Raw genomic sequence first — 23,073 nt, 5'->3', positions numbered from 1 at the left:
GGAAATGGAAGTGACATATACGAGTAATGCCAGTCCAAGGGAGATAACTCAAAATTAAAATTTCTACCAAACTTCTCTGGATGTCCGGGAATTATAACTTAATTCACTTCATGGAATTGTAGAAGTTCTTAATGTCTTTATTAAACTGAAATACATACTGCATATACTTTTAGACATGCACTAAAGTCATAAACAATCATGATGTAATGTTTGAGATAAATATATGGAATTAATGGAATACTCATTCAAAATAATTTGACCGAGTTAATACTGGTGATAAATAACAGGCTTGATAATGATATGATTATACTGGTGATAAAAAACAGACTTGATAATGATATGTTAATACTGGTGATAAATAACAGGCTTGATAATGATATGATAATATTGGTGATATATAACAGGATTGATAATGATATGATTATACTGGTGATAAAAAACAGGCTTGATAATTATTTGATAATTGCTTAGAACAACTTGCTATTATCTGCAATTAATAAATATTTGTCTTAAACTTCAATGTTCAACACAAATTTTCAACACACAGTATCAAATATGGATTTCTTCTCAATTGGGTAAGGACTGCAAAGACATGTCCAAATTTTCCTGTGGTTTAAAGGAAGATGTCAAAAGCCAAAAGTGGTACTTGAAATGACAGGCAACACACATTTGACAGCAGACAATGACGGATCACAATATCCCATACCTTAGAACTGGCTGTGGCTGTTATTGAAATATAGTTTACCTTACCTGACAAGACTTGGCTTGTAATTCTTGACTATCCCAGCCGCAGTCACTTCCACCTCAACAAGTTGGAGGTCAGTACAGGTCCAGTGGCTGACTTGAGTTCAATTCCTGCTGCTCACTTGACAACAATCCCAGCCACAGTCACTTCCACCTCAACAAGTTGGAGGTAAGTACAGGTCCAATGACTGACTTGAGTTCAATTCCTGCTGCTCACTAGACAACTATTCCAACTTAAGTCACTTCCACCAAGACATGATGGAGGTCCGTACATGTCTAGTGTCTTGATTTAGTTCTGGAACCACTACTCACTAGACTACTATTCCAACCAGTCAATGTCACCTAGACACTGGATCTTGTCAGTAGATTTCCAGGATCTGATTTAAGTTCAATTATTAATTCTGCTGCTCAACAGAAACTATAACAACTACACTCACTTCCACATGGACAGGAAACAGGTAAGTAGATGTCCTGTGTCTGGCTAGAATTCCATTTATTCTCAAAACCCACTGTGGGACAGAACATCTTTCACTGGCTGACCAATCTGACTCCAGTACATCAACTGTGAATATACAAAAACAAAAATGAATGAGATAATGAATCTGATTTTTGTAAGTAAAATTATTTGTAAAGAAATCCATTTTGTTCACTACATACATGTACTAAGTAGACCACCTGTTAGGACAAAAAGTGCACCTAAAAGATAAGCAGGTTTTTGCAAAAAATCATACCTGTATCTACATTGTATTTATATTCTTTATTAAATACCAAACACTACTTTGAAATCATGAATCATAAGATAAAGAAGAGGGCCATGATGGCCCTGAATCGCTCACCTGACTCATTAAGATCAGATGAAAACTATGACCTCTATTGTCTACACAATGTTTTTCTATGATTTGACCTAGTGACCTAGTTCCTGACTCTAGATGACCCAAATACAATCCCAATCCAGATTTCATCAAGATAAACATTCTGACCACAGTTCATAAATATTGGATGAAAACTGTGACCTCTATTGTCAACACAAGGTTTTTCTATTTATTTGACCTAGATTTCTACCCCAGATGACCCAAATACAATCCCACCCAGATTTCATCAAGAATTCTGACCAAATTTCATAAAGGTTGGATGAAAACTGTGATCTCTAATGTCTACACAAGGTTTTTCTATTATTTGACCTAGTGACCTAGTTTTTGACCCCAGATGACCCAAATAAAATCCCAACCCAGATTTCATCAAGATAAACATTCTGACCAAATTTCATCAAGATTGGATGCAAACTGTGACCTCTACTGTCTACACAAACAAATTGTTGACGGACAGACGCACGGACACACGCAGGCACGCACAACGGACGCCGGACATCACACGATCACATAAGCTCACTGTGTCACTTCATGACAGGTGACCTAAAATATGTGTCGGAGATAAACATGAACAGTTGTGGTTAAAATCCCATAGAAACAAGGGCTGTTTGTAAAACATGCATTTCCCCCTTTATGGGCTATAAGTTGTAGTAGCAGCCATTGTGTGAATACGTTTTTTGTCACTGTGAATGGTGGTGGTGGTGGTGTAGTAGTAGTAGTAGTAGTAGTAGTAGTAGTAGTAGTAGTAGTAGTAGTAGTAGTAGTAGTAGTAGTAATAGTAGTAGTAGTAGTAGTAGTAGTAGTAGTAATAGTAGTAATAGTAGTTGTAGTAGTAGTAGTAGTAGTAGTAGTAGTAGTAGTAGTAGTAGTAGTAGAAGTAGTAGTAGTAGTAGTAGTAGAAGTAGTAGTAGAAGTAGTGGTAGTAGTAGTAGTAGTAGTAGTAGTAGTAGTAGTGGTAGTAGTAGTAGTAGTAGTAGTAGTGGTAAAAGTAGTAGTAGTAGTGGCAGTAGTAGTAGAAGTAGTAATAGTAGACGTGGTGGTGGTGGTGGTGGTGGTAGTAGTACTAGTAGTAGTAGTACTAGTAGTAGTAGTAGTAGTAGTAGTAGTAGTAGTAGTAGTAGTAGTAGTAGTAGTAGTAGTAGTAGTAGTAGTAGTAGTAGTGGTAGTAGTAGTAGAAGTAGTAGTAGTAGTAGAAGTAGTAGAAGTAGTAGTAGTAGCAGTAGTAGTAGTAGTAGTAGTAGTAGTAGTAGTAGTAGTAGTAGCAGTAGCAGTAGCAGTAGCAGTAGCAGCATTACAAGACCAATACTTAAGAATGATCAAATGGGAAAAGGTAACATAGCACCAGCAGTAAATATGGGGCTCATTTACAGGTCAGATTTGGAATCTCTGCTGTAAAATGAGATTTTGAATGAATTAAAGGGAGGCAAATCTGTAATAAAAAGAACATGCATAAACCGTAGTTGTTTCCCTTGTTTGAACCATGCTAAATCCTTACAAGTTTGGAAAGAATTGGATGAAAAATTTGGACTTTATTGCATAAACACCATTTTCTCAATTCAAGGGGAGGTAATTCTGTACTTCATGGACCAATAATGCTCATTTTTTGTAGGGTTTGTGTCCTCATTGATATAAAGACACTGTGCAAATTTGGAAAGGATCGGACAAAAAATGTGGAAGATTTTTGAAAGTTTTCACAAAATAGGCAAAAACGAATTAACATGCAAAGTTCAATGAGCTCCTGCGGCCATGTTTTTTGACGAATCAAATTTCTTTGAACAACTTTTTCAGGGGAGCCCTCAAAGGTCATCCCTGTGAAATTTTGTGAAAATCTGATGAGCGGTTTCTGACAAGAAGATTTTTTAAGGTTTTTACCATATATGGTCATGGCGGCCATCTTGGTTATGTGATCAATTTTTTTTTAACAATTCTTTTGTCCCATGACCTAGGGATGCTCCACATGAAATTTAGTTGAAATTGGCTCAATGGTTTAGTAGAAGAAGATGTTTACAAATTTGTATACGGACGGACGGACGGACGGACGCCGGACGCTGAGTGATCACAATAGCTCACCTCGAGCTATCGCTCAGGTGAGCTAAAAATGTTCCAACTCTTATTGTGTTGAGTGTTGTTTTTTTCAAATGTTTGTAAAGCTCGATTAAATAAGATTTGAACAAGAGCTGTCAGAGGACAGCGTGCTCCACTATTCGAGTGCTTGACAGTATAACGTCAGCCATCATGGGGAAATTGTTCATATTCAATAATTTATTAGACGATCTTTCAAAAATAAAAAAGGAAAAAATATTATTTATTTTTTTTTTTTGGGGGGGGGGCGGAGGGTTGAGAGGGAGTATAATGTGGGGTGTGGTCATTTATAAGACAATCTTTCAACAAAAAAAATCGGGGGGGGGTAGGGGGGGGTGGGGGTGAGAGGGGGGTATAATGTGAGGTGTGGAAATTTATTACATGATGTTTAAAAAAAAATAAAAATAAAAAAATTGGGGGGGGTAGGATGGGGGGGGATTGGATTCTGGGTAGGGGCTTGGGGTATTGTTTGGGTGGAATCCATTGTGGTATTCAGGTAAGTGTTGTTTTGTCAAAGTAATAATAAAATGTGATCATAAATAAAGAACTTATGGCAATTTAAGCAAAATGTTCAATTATCTAAGTGTAAAAGGGGCCATAATTATGTCAAAATGCTTGATACAGTGGTCTGCTCTTGTTTATAAGTTGGGGTCATGTTGGTAAACAAGTATGCAACATATAAAAGCAATATGTCAAAGGATATAGGAAATATTTGGGGTAGTACACAAACTTTAATATAGTTTTATCAATAATATGCATTCTAAGTATAAAAGGGGCAATAATTATGACAAAATGCTTGACAGAGTTGTATGCTCTTGTTTATAGGTTGGGTTGATGTTGTTAAACAATAATGCAAAATATAAAAGGAATAAGTCAAGGGACAATGAAAATAAATGGGGTAGTACGAAAACTTTAACATTTGCTGCATATTGTAAGTGGAAAAGGGGCCATAATTATAACAAAATGCTTGATAGAGTTGTCTGCTATTGTTTATAGGTTGGGGTCATGTTGGTAAACAAGTATGCAAAATATGAAAGCAATAAGTCAAGGTACAAAGACAATATTTGGGGTAGAACGAAAACTTTAACATTTGCACGCTAACACAGACACTAACGCTAACGCAGACACTCACGCAGACGCTCACGCCGACGCCGGGGTGAGTAGGATAGCTCCACTTAATATATTTCATATATAATAGTCGAGCTAAAAATTGGTTACCAATTGTTGAAGACATTACTAGGTTTTCTAGCTTTTGACCACAATTGACTTTAATTCAGACATATACTGTAGCCTTTATAATGACAAGATGCAGTTTCAATAAGATTTATAATTTAATAATGATTAATAAAACAGTACATTTGGATTTCATTTTGTATGTAAATGATTATTTTGTTATGATTTACATAATAATGCAATAAAGTATCAATATCTTCACTTTTTTAATCATGATGCAGTTAAATGTTATATTTTATTATGTTTAGGTTTTAAATTATGCATATTCTCTAATACAAGGTGTTGATCTAATATGTTATTATTATAGTTTGTTCCCTTAATATTCTTGCAGTAATGTTTTGTTGTAAGATATAATAATCAATAAAAGTTTAAGAAATAGCTTCTCTTTTCTTTATGTTATTATCCACCGCCATAGGTGGACGGATATAGTTTTAGCATTGTCCGTCCGGAACAATATCTCAGAATTGCTTGAACCGATTTCATGGAAACTTGATATAAGTGCATATATCATTATAGAATGATGTGTGTAAAATGCTGTTGCAATCCATGTGCAAATAACAGAGTAATGGCCCTTTTTACTTGATTATAAGCACACGTTTGTGTCTGGAGCGAAATCTTGGAACTGCTTGTGCAGATTTCATTGAAACTTGGAATGAGTGTATAATTATATTGATAAGAGGATGGTGAAGGTAACATTGAAACTCAAACAACTGATCAATAATGGAGTTATGGCCACTTTTTACTTGAAAATACCTGTTTGTATTTTTACTGCTTTAAATAATTCATTAAACCTTTATCTAAGTGTATCAATGAATGACTCTAAAGCAGTAGTTGTTTACAGAATTTGGCGTTGCAAGCATTTGGCGTGTGCTATCAATGTAACAAATGTGCTTGTTAATTTATTTTTTATCCAAGAATAACAACAACATTCAAAGCATAATGCACACAAATTATACTACTCTATATTCATGAAACAAAAATATGATTGATAAAAATTAGAATAAAAGTTGACTTTTTCAACAACTTGCATTCTTTTTATTTTAATGTTCAAATTATTCGAATATTATGACCGTTGTTTCAAATTTACATGGAAATCTAAGTATTTTATTGAAGAATGCTAAAACATCTAAATACTCATTCAATCCGTTTGTTTTACACAATAATCCTAATCTTTTTTAATTGATTGGTTAGTTGTTAGTTTGTATTCAAAGGTGTTCTTCATTTTTACAAAGGTGCAGATAAAATCGATTTAGATATTAACAACACGTGTCAAGTAATGTGTTAATCAATATTTAACAAAGGTGAAGATTAGGTAAATTACGATATTAATAACCCGTGTCACGTAGGTGTTAATAAGTATTTTAGGTGTTGATTAATTGATTAAATCATGGACTCAATTTTCCGACGAACCATAATTTGAGGCATATATATCAACAACAACAACAACAACATTTATTAACTAATACACAAGTGTAACGACATGGATGATAATTATTTTGCAATTTGGTAATATTTATAAAAATCATGCAATGAAATAAGTTAACAAGGGACAAAATTGTCACAAAACCAGGTTTTCATTGTGAAAAAAAAATCTGATAAAGGGAGAAAACTCAAACTGAACTTTTGAAATGAACAAACAAAATTAACCCCCTTTGTAAGTTTGTTTTTTAAAAAAATCTATTTTTAATCGTGGCGACCTTGACATTGGAGATATTGACTTGATTCTTTCGTGCGACACACCGTCCCATGATGGTGAACAAATGTGCCAAATGATTTTAAAATCTCACAATGAATGACATAGTTATGGCCAGGACAAGCTCATTTATGGCCATTTTTGACCTTTGAACTCAAAGTGTGACCTTGACCTTGGAGATATCGATGTAATTATTTGGCGCGACACACCGTCCAATGATGGTGAACAAATGTGCCAAATGATTTAAAATCTGACAATGAACGACATAGTTATGGCCCGGACAAGCTTGTTCCGCCCGCCCGCCAGCCCACCAGCCAGCCAGCCCGCCCGCATTCACCAATCTAATAACCAGTTTTTTCCTTCGAAAAACCTGGTTAACAAATATTTTACTGATTCATACCGTAAGTTTTTTTTTTCTTTTAACATCGATAATGATAGTTGTTAATAAATATATATTTTGAAAGATAAATGATTTCTATATATTTCTTAGATAACAGTCTTCGAATAAGCCTACAAGCCCGAAGCCCGAGTCGATTCTTGGGCCGGTCGGTCGATCCTAAATGCTTATAAAATAGCCCGACCGGTCGATTAAATATTTGAGCGTTATATCAATAACCTGATTTATAAGCGTTTTTAAGAGGCACGATTAAATTCGCTATTTAAATGCCTAAAATGACGTTATGTGTTTTAAAGAATTGCATGAACACATGCGGCCGCCATTTTTAAAAACTGTTGTGTAAACATCCGGGTATGTTGCTATTTAAAGTTATGATGACGCCCAATCGGGATGAGATTATTCAAACTGATCATGCGTAGATCACGTTCCAGGATGTTGGCGTATCGGTCACTTCGTAATGTTTTAAAATAATGACCAATCTAGAAGCGTATTTAATTTTATAAGTATTTTTCGAAAATGAAATTATAATTCATGAAAAATGGACGAAGTAATTTTTCAATAAAAATAAAAGAGTCTGTAAAGGATATTGTACGCATTGGGTTAAAAACAAATTGATCCTTATTACAGTTAGATTTCCATGTGTTTTAATCAATTATTCTTGCATTTTAGAAGACGTTTTTTTCAACTAATTATTAATAATTGTAGTACATTCGTTTATTCTGTAATCTCGTTCTGCTACGTGACCTACTTTGCTACTTATAATCTGTTTACGAATATAAATACTTTTCACGGTTGACACATGCTTATCAAAACATCTGGAGTAAATTAAAGAAGCAGACATTGTCATTTGGTAGATTGGGAAATTAACACACACAGTGGCCTTTAATAATTTTGTTCTGAAGCCACATGCCGACAAATCGGAAAATTACTGGCGATTGTCCTAGTAATAATAATAAATAATTTGCTTTTAAATAAAACCAAACACCGGTCAAACTGATTAATGGAATCATTCAATGAGAGCATGTGTAATAATAAAGTGACAATAAACAGCATAATCATCTGGTGCATTTTGTATAAAATGCATTTCAAAAGGAAACAGTATAGCCTTTATTACTGTAATCACATGCATCTGTTTTTACTAATGGAAGTAGATTTTCTTATTGTTAATAAGTAGTTTGGTGTTCCTGGCCAAAAAAGTCATAAAATTTATATTGACCTCTTCGGGCTATCAAACATGTCTTTGGGCTATTCAACATTCCATCTGATTAACCCGAAGGGCTATTTTGCTAAAAAATTTAGCGTGAAGACTGAGATAATATAATCTTTGTATATTGGACATATTAATAAGAATAACATATATATACTTAGGTAATTACTTTAATTAGTCATATCGTACCCTGGTAAAAAAACATACAAGTTATGTTAGTCTATGCCAAAATATAACTTTAATTGGTTAACTCGTACCTGCAATAAACATAAAAAACATCTAATGCATGCAAACACCCATCGCAATTTGTTTCCATAAAGAACAAATATTGAAAAGGTACGAGTTGACCAATCTGAAAAATGACTAAAGTACGAGTTGACCAACTCGGGTACGAGTTGACTAGGGTACGAGTTGACTTAGGTACGAGTTGACTGGAAACCGAAGGCGTCAGTCGATTGAACGCGTATTTGTGGACCGCAGAAACCTACTATTAGTTGTATCAGTTGGAGAAGTAAGAGAAAGTTACCTTTTCATCTGGAAACTGTATATTTCACTGTTACATTGGTAGACGATTTCCCGCAGAAAGTTATAAATTAATCTCCTTTTGAAGAAGGTTGCTTACATCTTTAACAAGTAATAATATTTTAGTCGAGACGGCAAGTTGAGTCGGTCTCAACTGAAATGAGATTTGAAGGGATCTTTTTCACATATTTTGACATGTATTTAAGTTCATCATTAAATGCTTTATATTGATCAATTTAAACATTGGATCTAAAAAGCTGCAATAAAAAACAAGAATAATTTTTTTAAAGAAAAAAGTAACCCTCAACAGGGCTCGAACCACTGACACCAGGAGTAAAAGTCTAAGGCTTAGACCACTCGGCCATCCGTGCTCATAAAATGAATGATGTATTTTATACTTCATATAGCAATCCTCGTAGTGTCACACAATATAACGACAACTACCAAAACGTGTAAAGGCCCATTTAATATTATAATACATGTATAGGTATGTTTAATTAAATGGTGACTGCAAAATTGGGAACCGTCTGTTCTTTTTTCTGGGTAGGTTTTATTACGCCACATTTGTCGTGTATTTACATCGTCGTTACTCACGTTCGGTGATACCTGCTATTCATCTTGAAATCGGTGTATGTTGAATTTTGCCTCGCTCTGGAACAACTGGTATTGATTCAAGTGCGTAAAGCGACGTCCCAGATTAGCCTGTGCAGTCGGTCTGTGATTAGCCTGTGCGGGATTATCTAGAACGAAACTTTACGCACATGCATTAAGCCCCGTTTTCCCACAGCGCGGCGCAATTCTAATGGCCGTTTTCAAAAAAGTTGGGGACGTGCGGAATACGCAACATACCGATTTAATGCAACGGCATTATGAGGTAAGTCTACAAAGGATATATGCTACAAGCACACAACTATACCAAATCCAGATTTATTTTCCGATTTCCTATGCGGTTTGTTGGCATTTTGTTCGGTTAACATTTTCTTGTTCAAAGTTTATGTTTAGTGTGTTAACGATCTGATGCTTTATGTAATCAGATTCTTAATTCACACAAAAATAAAACATACAAAACTGGGACAACTGGACACAATGCACGTGCTTCCAGTATCGTCCTGGGTTAGTACGAGCAGGCTTCCGTTTAATGGAATATTTCGTTCAAATAAAGTCTCTTTTGAGCAAAAATCCAATAAAAGTGGAAAATCAGAACGAGGCTCATATATACCCTAATTGACTCTGTCTGATTAAATACATAATGGCTAATATGAGGTGCAATTTAATATTTAGCCCACAAAAAAACGTCACTTATGATGAATACTTTCCTGAAAATAACGTACACGTGAGATATTGTTTTAATACGTATTGAATTCCTGAAATAACATCATCATTTAGGTTGATTTGAAATGATTAAATCTTTTCAAAAAATGTAACGTGTGTGTTTTGTGTAAATGTAATTTAAATGAGTTGTGAGAATAATAATAATTATAATTTTACATTGCCTAATATTACATTGTTATAATTTGAATTTATTTGTTTATTATCCAAAAATATATAAACAATTTGCTATGAAATGCGAGAATACAAGTTAATATATAGCCACGAATTGCTAGAATACAGGTTACATTATTTGAATGAAGGATTATCGTATTGATGTTTACTGTTATTAAACGTGTCTACTACCAAAACTTATTATTATAATCATTTTTATATGCTAAAATTTTAACAATCATATTGGGAATATTTAAAAATGCATTAATCAGGAATCAAACTTTTTTCTGGGGAGGTAAATCAAGCGTACTGGGCGATTCAGAGCTCTGTCCGTCACTACAAATAGTTCACATTCCACACGCTGTCATTTTAACACCGAGGGGTCACTTGTTCGCTCCCCACAGTGGGAACGTTCTGTCTTCATCTCCCCAAAAGACACCAAGTACTGATGCAACCAGGAAACGGACTCGAGAGCGTTACGATAAGTCTGGGGCTGTTCACGCAATCGAGCTACAATAAATATGTTTGAACTAAACGCTGTCAGCAATGTAGATTGTATTGCTAGCCAAATTATTAATGAAAATGTTTACAAATGCTTCATATATTTTTAATTTTGATTGACTTATTATACATATACGAAGCGATGTCAAGATTGAAATCTATTTTTATGAATATATATAAAAAAAATTATACCAAATTTATATATCGCCCTTTTCACACTCGAGATGTGCGTTCAAAGGCGCTTTACAGTTCTTCCCGGATCACTGGGTCATACGTCGTCCGTTAATAAATGACTTTCATTTATTTATAAAAAATAATGTTTTTGGTTTTTGGCTTGTAAAATGCGGTTCCGTGGCTTAGGTTATGCCAACATCCAACCAGGCGCTCATACTTAAGAAAGGCGTACTGACGGAGGATGAAGTGCGACCGACGTCGTCGGGACATCGGTCGGGATCTCAGTGCTCTGTGCCGACAGTTGTGAGGTAATATTGAAAGTGCATCTGATGATGATGGAAATAGTAGCGATATCATCATCATCATCATCATCATCATCATCATCATCATCATCATCATCATCATCATCATCATCATCATCATCATCATCATCATCATCATCATCATCATCGAAATACTACTTCTTCTTCTACTACTTCTACTACTACTACTACTACTACTACTACAACTACTACTACTAAAACAACTATCACTACCACTGATACTGCTGATTATTGTACCACAACCACCAACAGCAATAACCATCACCACCACCACTACTTCTACTACTACTACTACTACTACTACTACTACTACTACTACAACAACTACTACTACTACTACTACTACTACTACTACTACTACTACTACTACTACTAACCGTACAACGAAGTGTGCCCGACTCATTTGAGAATGACTTCATTTTGACGCTATGAAGTTATTATTTCAACGAAATTCTTAAACTTTTGTTCAAATGTAAACAAATGACAAATATGCATAACATAAAAAAGCTATTATGTTGACATCTACTGAAAGCAAATGTCATATTTGAATTATTTTTATATACACATGAAATAGAAAAATACGTCCATTACGGGCGGAAAGGGGGGGAGCAAGACTATGACGAGCCTCATAATGGGAAAGCTGATCCTTATGTTTATACATAAGAACCTTTCCGCTTATTGGATTTTTCGTTGAGAGGAAATCTTTTTCGGACGAAAATAAAATTTATGCGGAGAGCGTCGTCCCTATTAGCTTGTGCGGACTACACAGGCTACTCTGAAATGACATTTTACGCACATGCATGTATCCCAGAACGAGGCCTAAACAATAACTTAATAATGCACAATTTCTATTCTCGAAGTGACGTGCGCTGGGCGGGACTGGTTCCTCAACGGAAGTTAATAAAGTCGACAGCCGGCCCACTTCCAGTCGATGTCGGCCCTACACCGCCGGGCTAGACAGAACGTCCATCTTTGCAAAGGTAAATGGTCGGTAATGGAATAGAGCCCGTCTTATAGAACTTCATACGATACATAGGTATGGTCGGTAATTGAATAGAGTCCGTTTTATAGAACTTCATACGATATATATGTATGGTCGGTAATTGAATAGAGCCCGTCTTATAGAACTTCATACAATATATATGTATGGTCGGTAATTGAATAGAACCCGTCTAATACAACTTCATACGCTATATATGTATGGTCGTTAATTGAATAGAGCCCGTCTTATAGAACTTCATACGATATATATGTATGGTCGGTAATTGAATAGAGCCCGTCTTATAGAACATCATACGATATATATGTATGGTCGGTAATTGAATAGAGCCCGTCTTATAGAACTTAATACGATATATATGTATGGTCGGTAATTGAATAGAGACCGTCTTATAGAACTTCATACGATACATATGTATGGTCGGTAATTGAATAGAGCCCGTCTTATAGAACATCATACGATATATATGTATGGTCGGTAATTGAATAGAGTCCGTCTTATAGAACTTCATACGATATATATGTATGGTCGGTAATTGAATAGAGCCCGTCGTATAGGGCATCATACGATGCATATGTATGGTCGTTAATTGAATAGAGTCAGTCTTATAGAACTTCATACGATATATATGTATAGTCGGTAATTGAATATAGCCCGTCTTATAGAACTTCATACGATATATATGTATGGTCGGTAATTGAATAGAGCCCGTCTTATAGAACTTCATACGATATACATGTATGGTCGGTAATTGAATAGAGTCCGTCTTATAGAACTTCATACGGTATATATGTATGGTCGGTAATTGAATAGAGCCCGTCTTATAGAACTTCATACGATATATATGTATGGTCGGTAATTGAATAGAGCCCGTCTTATAGAACTTCATACGATATATATGTATGGTCGGTAATTGAATAGAGCCCGTCTTATAGAACTTCATACGGTATATATGTATGGTCGGTAATTGAATAGAGTCCGTCTTATAGAACTTCATACGGTATATATTTTAGCAGCGCTCTGGGAAAACCGCTTCGACCATGCGCAGTTAGCTGACTTATTATATTTCAGCAGCCAGTCAGTCCTTTCCAATACCAGAAGTTACTCGCTTTTGGTTTCCGGCCCAGTACCCTCTTGCTGGACCCGGACTGCGTGTATGATGCCACCTGCCACCGCGCCTGTTGTATGCATGCACCGCGATTCCGGAAGGAGAGCCCACAGAAACCGGACGCACCTAGCGGGATCGCGGCACGGGGCGCTGTTGATCCTCAGATGTGAGTATCACGTGTCATAAGTAAATGATTGATGTTCGCTATTAATTTTTCACACGGTATTCTTTTGGGTGTTTGTTTATCGTTTGTTCGCTCTCAGGTGCCAGCCTGTATGCTTAGATTACTTTTCTATCCATCGGGCGCTATATAGGAAATACTTAGTAGCACTGCACAATAACAATCTTCCCTTTTTCCCATCACCGATGAAATTTTACAATGCTCGTTCTGGGAATTCTAGGCTTAATGCATTTGCCTTAAGTGTCATTCCAGATTTACCTGTACAGTTCGCACAGGCTAAGCAGTGAAACCGTTTTCCGCCTTACCTGGATTTTCGCGAAGATGACGCTTTCTATTACACAAATTTCCATTAAAGCGGATTGGATTTGCTAAACACAAAAAACAACAACAACCGAAAAATTATAAACCGTTATACAGGCCAATTAACATATATTCTATAAAATTTATATTTAATGAAATTTTTGAAAATAAAATTAACAATTTTATGTATACTCGTCAAACAAATTAGATGCAATGCTTGAATTAAATCAGTTCCGAATGAATAGCAAATGTTCAGATGGTAATTACCTTAAACACACGTTATTATATGAAAAATGGCGACCCCTGTCAACGATGACGCCTTGTTATTTCAATAATAATTCATGATAAACTCGTGTTAAAAGTCGTTTTTTGAACACTCTGTTTTATCTGCATCGATTTTGTACTCAAAACACGAGTTTCACGTGCATGATAATGTTTTGAAAGCTGAGCGCACGAGCTAATTGTGACATTTTTTTTAAGTATCTTTACCTATTAAAGGAAATGCATAAGATTATTTTTCACTTACAACACAAGTATTTGAAATTAACGCAGTGTTTTTTGTCACGCGTTTCCATGTAATATGTTTGCCTCATTTTTGATAAATGCGCAGTGACAACATCGATTGGATCGCCCCAAGTCTGCACATGCGCAGTGACAACATCGACCGGATCGCCCCAAGTCTGCACATGCATGGTGACAACATCGACCGAATCGCCCCAAGTCTGCACATGCGCAGTGACAACATCGACCGGATCGCCCCGAGTCTGCACATGCGCAGTGACACACCGCCCAGTATTCCGAACGCCGCAGTTTTCAGTTTCCGGAACAACGCAAACGTGTCCCAGTCGAAGATAAAAAATGGTTAAGACTCCACTTTCACGATCGCATCTTTTAACATTATATGTCCAGTTTTTCGGCGTAAGCTGTATTAAGCCAGCTTTTCACCTCTCCTGACCTTTGTAAGTGTCCAATAAAATTCAAATAAAATTTCCCGCGGTTAGGTACGAATGAATACACTTCATTTATTCCATTGGCTGATTTGAGTATTCCACCAGAACATTGGAAACATATACGCGTCTTTGTAACACTGTCTTACTGCATGAAACAATTTTATTTCTAATGAAAAGGCTTAATAGATAGAACAGTTTTACACTCAATTCTCGACATCAATACAGTTTGTGCGTGCACCTTTTATTTTCAGAGGATTACCAGCGCAACGCGTTTATATTTAAAGGCTATGTTCTCATATTTAGTACTTACTTCCATATTCTTGTCAACATGTTAACATGTAAAAGTATAAAGAGCAGTGGAAGCGAGGCCTCACTTTAATACATTGCATTTCAACCCGGGTCAATTCGCGGCCAGTTTAAGAATGTCAGAGTTTATATACAGGTCATCACCGGAGTTCGCGGCCAGTAAAATAATAGTTATATAATAAATACGCTATCCGTGAACTAGGTGACCTGGAATTTTCTTTAGACCAGAAATATGTAGATTCTTAATGTGTATTCAACAATACAATGATAAATATTATTTTTGATTAATTTAACAATAATTATTCCACCATATTGACCAATGTATTAAGCATGAGCGCGATGATTATCGATACTGTTAATAATCGAATCAAATAGCAATGCCCGACAAACCACTAAAACAGATTTGTTCGAAGAACGCGCCTATAAATACGGATACTTCTCGTGTGGCCGGTTGACTCGTTTGTTTTAATTTCACTTCCATTCTTCTTTTGGTTTTCTGTTTTGTATCTATAGGTTTATGACCAGCAATATGTAATAATGTAAAATAAACCGCGAAAACTCCGCGTAACATCCCGTACTGCGTGTGATGCAGCTAAGAACTGCACAGAAAAAAGACATTCGCTATCCTTGATCTCATTCATTTAACTATCAACGCCGTATATCTTTTTTAAAGATATTTCTTGTTGATAATGTTCTCAACCAACGTAACTTATTTAGTCCTGTAATGATGGTGAAAAAAAAGAATTTAAGTTGTATCTACCAGCTACTGATGATACTTTAAGTGATGCTCGATTGGTCAATTTAGACTGCACCCGAGTATTATTCCCGCCTTAAATCCGACGTCGTAAAACGCGCTACGGAATACTAAATAAAATTATCTTTGAAGAAAAACTCAATATGCCTTTAAGGCAGGAGTATCGATAATATAATGGCTGTTTTTCAGAATATTGACATAAATATGAACATCATTAATATTTAAAATATAGCGGACAACGATCAATTTAGCGTTCGAATTCCCGTGTGCGAGTTACTATATTCACCGTATCCGGGGTTCATTTAAGTATACTTAAGCGTACCCGGGGTACAGTTAAGTAGTACCCGAGCATAAGTGACACAAATCATAAAATGTATTAAAATTGCAAAGACGCACCTTGATAAAATTATATCCTGCATAACGAGTAAATAATAATTGTATAATTATAAACTACATAAGTACTAGCCACGGATCGTATATTGACAGGAGTTGAATCGAGTATTTGACCCTTACTGTAGTAAATTAAATTGTATGCAAAAACTAACCATCCGAGTTTATTGGTTTAAACGTTATCTTGTTGCTTATTAATTCTTCTTTAAAAAATATAACTTTTAGTATATTTCCGTTGTTATTTATGGATTTATAGCGCGTTAAACACAAAAAATAAACATTTATGTTTTACCCCCGCGCGTTTAACAGTGTCGTAACTTAGTCACGTGACTGGTAGCTATCGATTAGAGCACATCGAAGCGCCGAGGTTATACATTTGGATGAACCCATATATCATTAGAAAGCCTACGTTTCGTAGCTTTCAGATATATATAAATATATATATAAAGTGTTTTTTTCTGATTTGGGCAGCGAGTTATAACTTTAACTTTTGCAAATATCATACCGTTTTAGAATCTAGATTTACGGTTAACATGTTCGTTCTTTATACCGATTTGAAGCGTTTATAATTGGAGATCAGTTTTTAAAACTACATCTTGCTTAGAAGAATAGAATTCTGTATATGAGAAAAAAGGGTTTAAAAATGAAAGTAAATAAAGAATAAAGGCGTACGCTCCGAACGTTTGGATTTTATCATCTAGGTTGACATGTTCGTACTTTATACCGATTTGTAGCGTTTATAATTGGAGTTCAGTTTTTAAAACAACATCTTGCTTAGAAGAATAAAATTTTGTATATGATAGAAAAAAGGTATAAAAATGAAAGTAAATAAGGAATGAAGGCGTACGAAAGTAGCGCGCGATCCTAACGCACCGAACGTTTGGAGTTTAATAATCTAGGTTGACATGTTCGTACTTTATACCGATTTGTAGCGTTTATAATTGGAGTTCAGTTTTTAAAACTACATCTTGCTTAGATGAATAGAATTCTGTATACGATAGAAAAAAAGGATTTAAAAATGAAAGTAAATAAGGAATGAAGGCGTATGAAAGTAGCCGGCGATCCTAACGCTCCGAACGTTTGGAGTTTTATAATCTAGGTTGACATGCTCTTACTTTATACCGATTTGTAGCGTTTTTATGTAGAGTTCAGTTTTAAAAATTTCATCTTGCGTAAGAGAAAAGAATTCTGTATACGATAGAAATAACTGCAATAACCACTGTTGCTAATGCTAGTATTACTTCTAATATTAATTATGAGGAAAAATAAATTAAGAATGCTTCTACTACAGCAACCAGCATATCCAGTAATGCTACTATTACTGCGTCTACCGCTATTGCTGCTGTTGCTGCTATGACTACTACCCCTACTACAACCACTTCTTATAAAATCACGAACAGGTGCAGTACCTAATACAGACTCAACTCAACGTTCCGGTGCGAATGATCCAGTTCGATCCCCACGATATCCGGTCATCGCGACCACGTGTTGAATCCCGCTGGGTCGTCAAATATCGTAATACAGCGGATGTGTCAAAAGCTATTCAGTCGGGACTTCTGGTGGACACGGACCGGCTGGTGTTTTACCAGCACGATGACGTCACTAGCTGCGAAACCGCGGCCTATAGAAACTACATGGAGGTTGTTAACGCCCATGCCGTGATAGCGGCGTCTGCTGATAACGTAGTGCGCGGGAAACTTAAACGCGCAGTTTCCAGCGGTCGATGTCACTCAAGACGTTTAAGATATTATGAAGCTAACTAAATGGAAGTGACTTTTTGAAACTATGTGACTATGTGGTTATGTTAATTAAGGTTGTTTGGGATATGTACACTGGCATGTATCAACAGTGATTCGATTAGTACACAGTCAAGTGGAATGCATACATAAACGCCATTTAAATTCAAACATCCACATTCATTTATGACAAATATACGCTTCCCTTTTGTTGTCGAAGTTTTTGTTTGTTTTGAATACTTAGGAATATAATACATGTATTGATAATACTAACTTTTAGCATATTAAATCATTTCCCACTTCAAACACAAAGTTATAACATGTATACATTAAACATATTTAGAACAAATATTTATCAGCTTTGTTGTCAAGACATTTTAGTTTAAAGCCCTCCCCGTCTGACAAATTGTGTGGACAAATTTGTGGACGGACCTTCGAACTGACAAACAGACATGATGATGGACAGAGGGTTAGCGTACGGCCACCTATATCAGAACACATCTCTGAACACACAGTCGTGTGTTGTTTTTTTTGGTTCCATACAAACAAAACAATTTATTTGATTTTGTAACAAAACATACAATAAACAAATATGACATGACACACATATAATATTTATACTATAAAACAGCATGTTTAATATATCTGCAAAACACGATTTTGGTACCAAATATATATTTATAACTTATTATGTACCATAATATCTTTCCTTTTGGTATACATACCAATTTTGTTTACACCCTATACAAATAACAATATATGATTTAAGAGCCTGAGAAAGAATCGCCCCTGATTAGCTTATGCAGACTGCACATGATAATCTGGTACTACACTTTACGCACATGCATAAAGCCCAGTTTTTCACAGAGCCAGGCTCAAATAAACAATTCAAACTTTTTCTCAACATTGTTTCATTCATAAAATCTTACATTAAAACAAACACAAATAATAACAGTCACACTGATAAGGAAAGAACTCTAGCTGTGGTTATTTGATACAAGTAAAACTCTTTGGTTGCTCACTTGTAAAGATCCCCACATAAAAAGAGATTGCCAAGCAATATTGTCCCCTACCGGTGAAACTCCACCATTGTCAGTATGTTTTATATTTGTTGCCATAGCAACCAGAATTCTCGACGTAGGAACACAATGAAATGACATGCATAGTCTCCATATTGCCATCTATCCATGTTGCAAGTTTCATGAAAAAATATGAAGAACTTTTAAAGTTATCGCAGGATTCAGAAAAGTGTGACGGACTGACAGATAGACTGACAGACAGACTGACAGATGGAGCGCAAACCATAAGTCCCCTCCAGTTTCACCGGTAGGGGACAAAAAGCAATAGATACAAAACACTTGGAGATGTTGAGTTTTGCAATTCATTAAGAAAGCAAGTGACAGCAGTAAAGTTTTCCTCATAATTTTTTTTTAGAACCAAACACTTGTTGGGAATTATGATTTATGCAATTCATTATTAAAGTAAGTTATCGCAAATATTTTACCGAATGAAGATAGTGGGCGTTCTTTACAAATTGATACAGGAAAGTTGACTTATTTACCTAATTAAAAGAAAAAGTAGATTGATAAATATCTGATTGATCAATTAATTTAAAATAGCACACCAACCTATAACCTAGAGAAAAATAAATGGTTGAATATAAGCATTATATAGCACAGGGCTAGAATTGTTTTTATTATGTAAAAATACTGAATAGGGGCAAGGTTTAGCATTTGATAATATCTACTGTTATCACTCATAACAAAATAATTGTTTAGACAAAAAAATGTACGTGTGTTTCAATTCCTTGAAATGCTCAATTAAAATGTCACTGTGGGCATTATTTGGGTTTACGGACATTATGAGATATCACAACAAAGCCAAACATACTATATTCTATTTGAATGTTACTTGCTTGATTTGTAAATAGCAGAAACATTAAAATGAAATCAACCGTTAAGGTATAAAAACTAGCCTTGCTCTGTCAGTAAAGGCGTAATAATGTGTGTAAAGCGTCGTCCCGGACTAGCCTACGCATTCCGCACAGGCTAACGAGGGACGACACTTTCCCCAGGACAGGATTTTGATTAGAGACTTCCATATAAAATTCACATAAATGGGATTATTGGGCTACATGCAAGAGCATGAAGTGTCGGCCCAACTTATCCTTGTCATGACAGGGATTAAACTTTCCGCTTTTATGATTTTTTTTATTTAAAAACAAATCCAATCTGTGCAAAAAGCATCTTTCCTGATAAGCCTGTGCAGTCCTAGGACGACACTAAACACACAATGCATTAAGCCCGTGCAGTCCTGGGACGACACTTATCGCACCATGCATTAAGCCTGTGCAGTCCTGGGACGACACTTATCACACCATGCATTAAGCCTGTGCAGTCCTGTGACGACACCTATCGCACCATGCATTAAGCCTGCCTGGGACGACACTTATCACACCATGCATTAAGCCTGTGCAGTCCTGGGACAACACTTATCACACCATGCATTAAGCCTGTGCAGTCCTGTGACGACACCTATCGCACCATGCATTAAGCCTGTGCAGTCCTGTGACGACACCTATCGCACCATGCATTAAGCCTGTGCAGTCCTGGGACGACACTTATCGCACAATGCATTAAGCCTGTGCAGTCCTGGGACGACACTAAACACACAATGCGTTAAGCCTGTGCAGTCCTGTGACGACACTTATCGCACCATGCATTAAGCCCGGTTTTCCCAGAGCCATGCTCAATTTAATTGATTTGTTGACACTGTAGCTTTCATTGCAACTACCCTCAGCTAAGTAGCGGCTCATCTGTATACGTGTATGTTATTCAAATATTTTGTTCATATACCGGCATCTAATATTATTTTATTTACCTTAATATTTTGTTGATTAATGTGTTTTCAAGTTTCTTTTTCAGGATCACGCATTTTTAAATGTGTATCTTTTTATATTCAATATTAAGGTATTGCTTGGGATGAACATTGAACTTATTGCTTAAGATGGTTAGCACACTACTCATGATTCTGACCTAATAAGACTTACGCAATACTAATATGTCCTTCAAAGTTTGCTCATAAGACGTATATTAAAGTGGCGTAACAATTTCCCTGATCGTCTGTGTTCTTCGGAAAGTGCGTTAGCCATATTGGGTATTCTTTTCGAAAAACAGAAATATTAAAGATCAGTTAACACTACCCAATATGATTATGCTATATAAAAACTAACCACAACAAAAAGTGCTATACGAAGGTTAATTACTGTAGGAAAACCCTGTTCAAGAAACATTGGTGTAAGCATGTTAGAGTACAAGCATTAAGTAACTTTTCAGGATCTAAAAAGCGTTTCACGATGTGTAGTCTGAACAGGATAATCAGGGACGATACTTTGCGATTACAAAAACTTGTCTTTTAGAAAAGACTGCCTTTAAACGCAAAATTCCATAAAAACGTTAATTGGCGTCTCTGAAAAGCCTTATCAGACTTGGACGGGCTAATCCGACTCCAAACTAAAAGCGCATGCATTAAGTCCAGTTTTCCCAGAGCGTAGCTCAATGTTTCGACGAGGTTCCTGTCTCGACTGACTGTGACCAGGCGTCGACTACTTACATCGTGTTCCACCGATAAATATATATTTGATAGTATTTTTTTCATAAAATTTAATTTTTCGTTATAATATGATTATTTATCATTCAAACTGATGTTTTCACTAATTAATATCATAGCCACACGCTAACCACCTGTGGCAAAAATCATATCTATGATTCAAGACGTAAAAGAACCACTTTTAAATCGAACATTTATCTTAAGGTCGATGACTAATTTATAAGAACGCATATCAATACACATTAACTAACTTAATACCAAATACATAATTTCATTATCAATGTCATGCACTATCTGTGATAAAAGCGCTAAGATTGTATTTAAAATTCATGCGGTATCTGTCACAATCTTGATACTGTTGTCAAATGGACAAGATAACCACTGGGTTTACTAATTGCTTAATCTGTTGTATCTATTTCACGGTCTACATCAGAGAGAGGTCGAACAGTTGTATCTATTCCACGGTCTACATGAGAGAGAGGTCGAACAGTTGTATCTATTCCACGGTCTACATGAGAGAGAGGTCGAACAGTTGTATCTATTCCACGGTCTACATGAGAGAGAGAGAGGTCGAACAGTTGTATCTATTCCACGGTCTACATCAGAGAGAGGTCGAACAGTTGTATCTATTCCACGGTCTACATGAGAGAGAGGTCGAACAGTTGTATCTATTCCACGGTCTACATCAGAGAGAGGTCGAACAGTTGTATCTATTCCACGGTCTACATCAAAGAGAGGTCGAACAGTTGTATCTATTCCACGGTCTACATCAGAGAGGGGTCGAACAGTTGTATCTATTCCACGGTCTACATCAGGGAGGGTTCGAACAGTTGTATCTATTCCACGGTCTACATCAGAGAGGGGTCAAACAGTTTTATCTGTTCCACGGTTTCCAACAGAGAGGGGTTCGATATCGCACTTATGTCAAATCAATTAAAACGTAGATATAAATCAAAGCCACGAGTTTTAGGGAAGCCAAACCATGTACGTTTGAGGACGACCGCAAGTAATGAAGCGGAGGAGGTAAACTCATCTTCAATTTAATAATGGCTCCACTTTGAACTTCGATGACTCCGATGCCCTTTTTTATTGCTGTTTCGATACTAAAGCGGGAGTTCGATTGTAATAAATCACACATGTTTTCAATAAAAGACACTTGATAAGTTATTCATAACATTCAATCAAAGGTAGATAAATGTATTTTCTTAACATCGATGGTTGTAAGACTACCTCCACATCCGAGAGATACTAAATTCAGTGCGTATTTACACAAAGAGATTGTGTTGAAATCATTGTTGCGGCGCAAGTGTACACGACACACAGACAGCATGAGCTAAACTTTGGGAAAACGGGACTAAATGCATGTGCGTAAAGTGTCGTTCCCGATCAGTCTGTTCCATTTGCGCAGACTAATCAAACACGAACATTTTCGCCTAATGGTGTTTCGCTAAGAAGAGGAAAACACGATGAAAGCGGAATGTGTCGTCCCTGTGCAAACTAATCAAGGACGAC

At 36.0% G+C, this 23,073-nt stretch overlaps 1 protein-coding gene and 1 long non-coding RNA gene across 2 annotated transcripts; both read left to right on the top strand.

The window, feature by feature from the left end:
- Positions 1 to 11,093: 11,093 nt before the first annotated feature.
- LOC127840473 (uncharacterized) lies at positions 11,094 to 14,699 on the top strand. Its single transcript, XM_052368892.1, has 3 exons — positions 11,094 to 11,212; positions 13,355 to 13,501; positions 14,427 to 14,699. The coding sequence occupies exons 1-3, from the start codon at positions 11,094 to 11,096 to the stop codon at positions 14,680 to 14,682; spliced, it is 522 nt and encodes a 173-aa protein (XP_052224852.1). The 3' UTR covers positions 14,683 to 14,699.
- Positions 14,700 to 21,995: 7,296 nt separating this feature from the next.
- LOC127841729 (uncharacterized) lies at positions 21,996 to 22,722 on the top strand. Its single transcript, XR_008031292.1, has 2 exons — positions 21,996 to 22,084; positions 22,131 to 22,722. It is a non-coding gene; the product is annotated as an uncharacterized LOC127841729 (long non-coding RNA).
- Positions 22,723 to 23,073: the final 351 nt, after the last annotated feature.

This window comes from Dreissena polymorpha, chromosome 8 (assembly GCF_020536995.1).
Source record: "Dreissena polymorpha isolate Duluth1 chromosome 8, UMN_Dpol_1.0, whole genome shotgun sequence".
NCBI classification, from domain to species: Eukaryota; Metazoa; Mollusca; class Bivalvia; order Myida; family Dreissenidae; genus Dreissena; species Dreissena polymorpha.
Note: the sequence above shows the minus strand (reverse complement) of the source record. Positions and strands in the feature narration are given on the sequence as shown.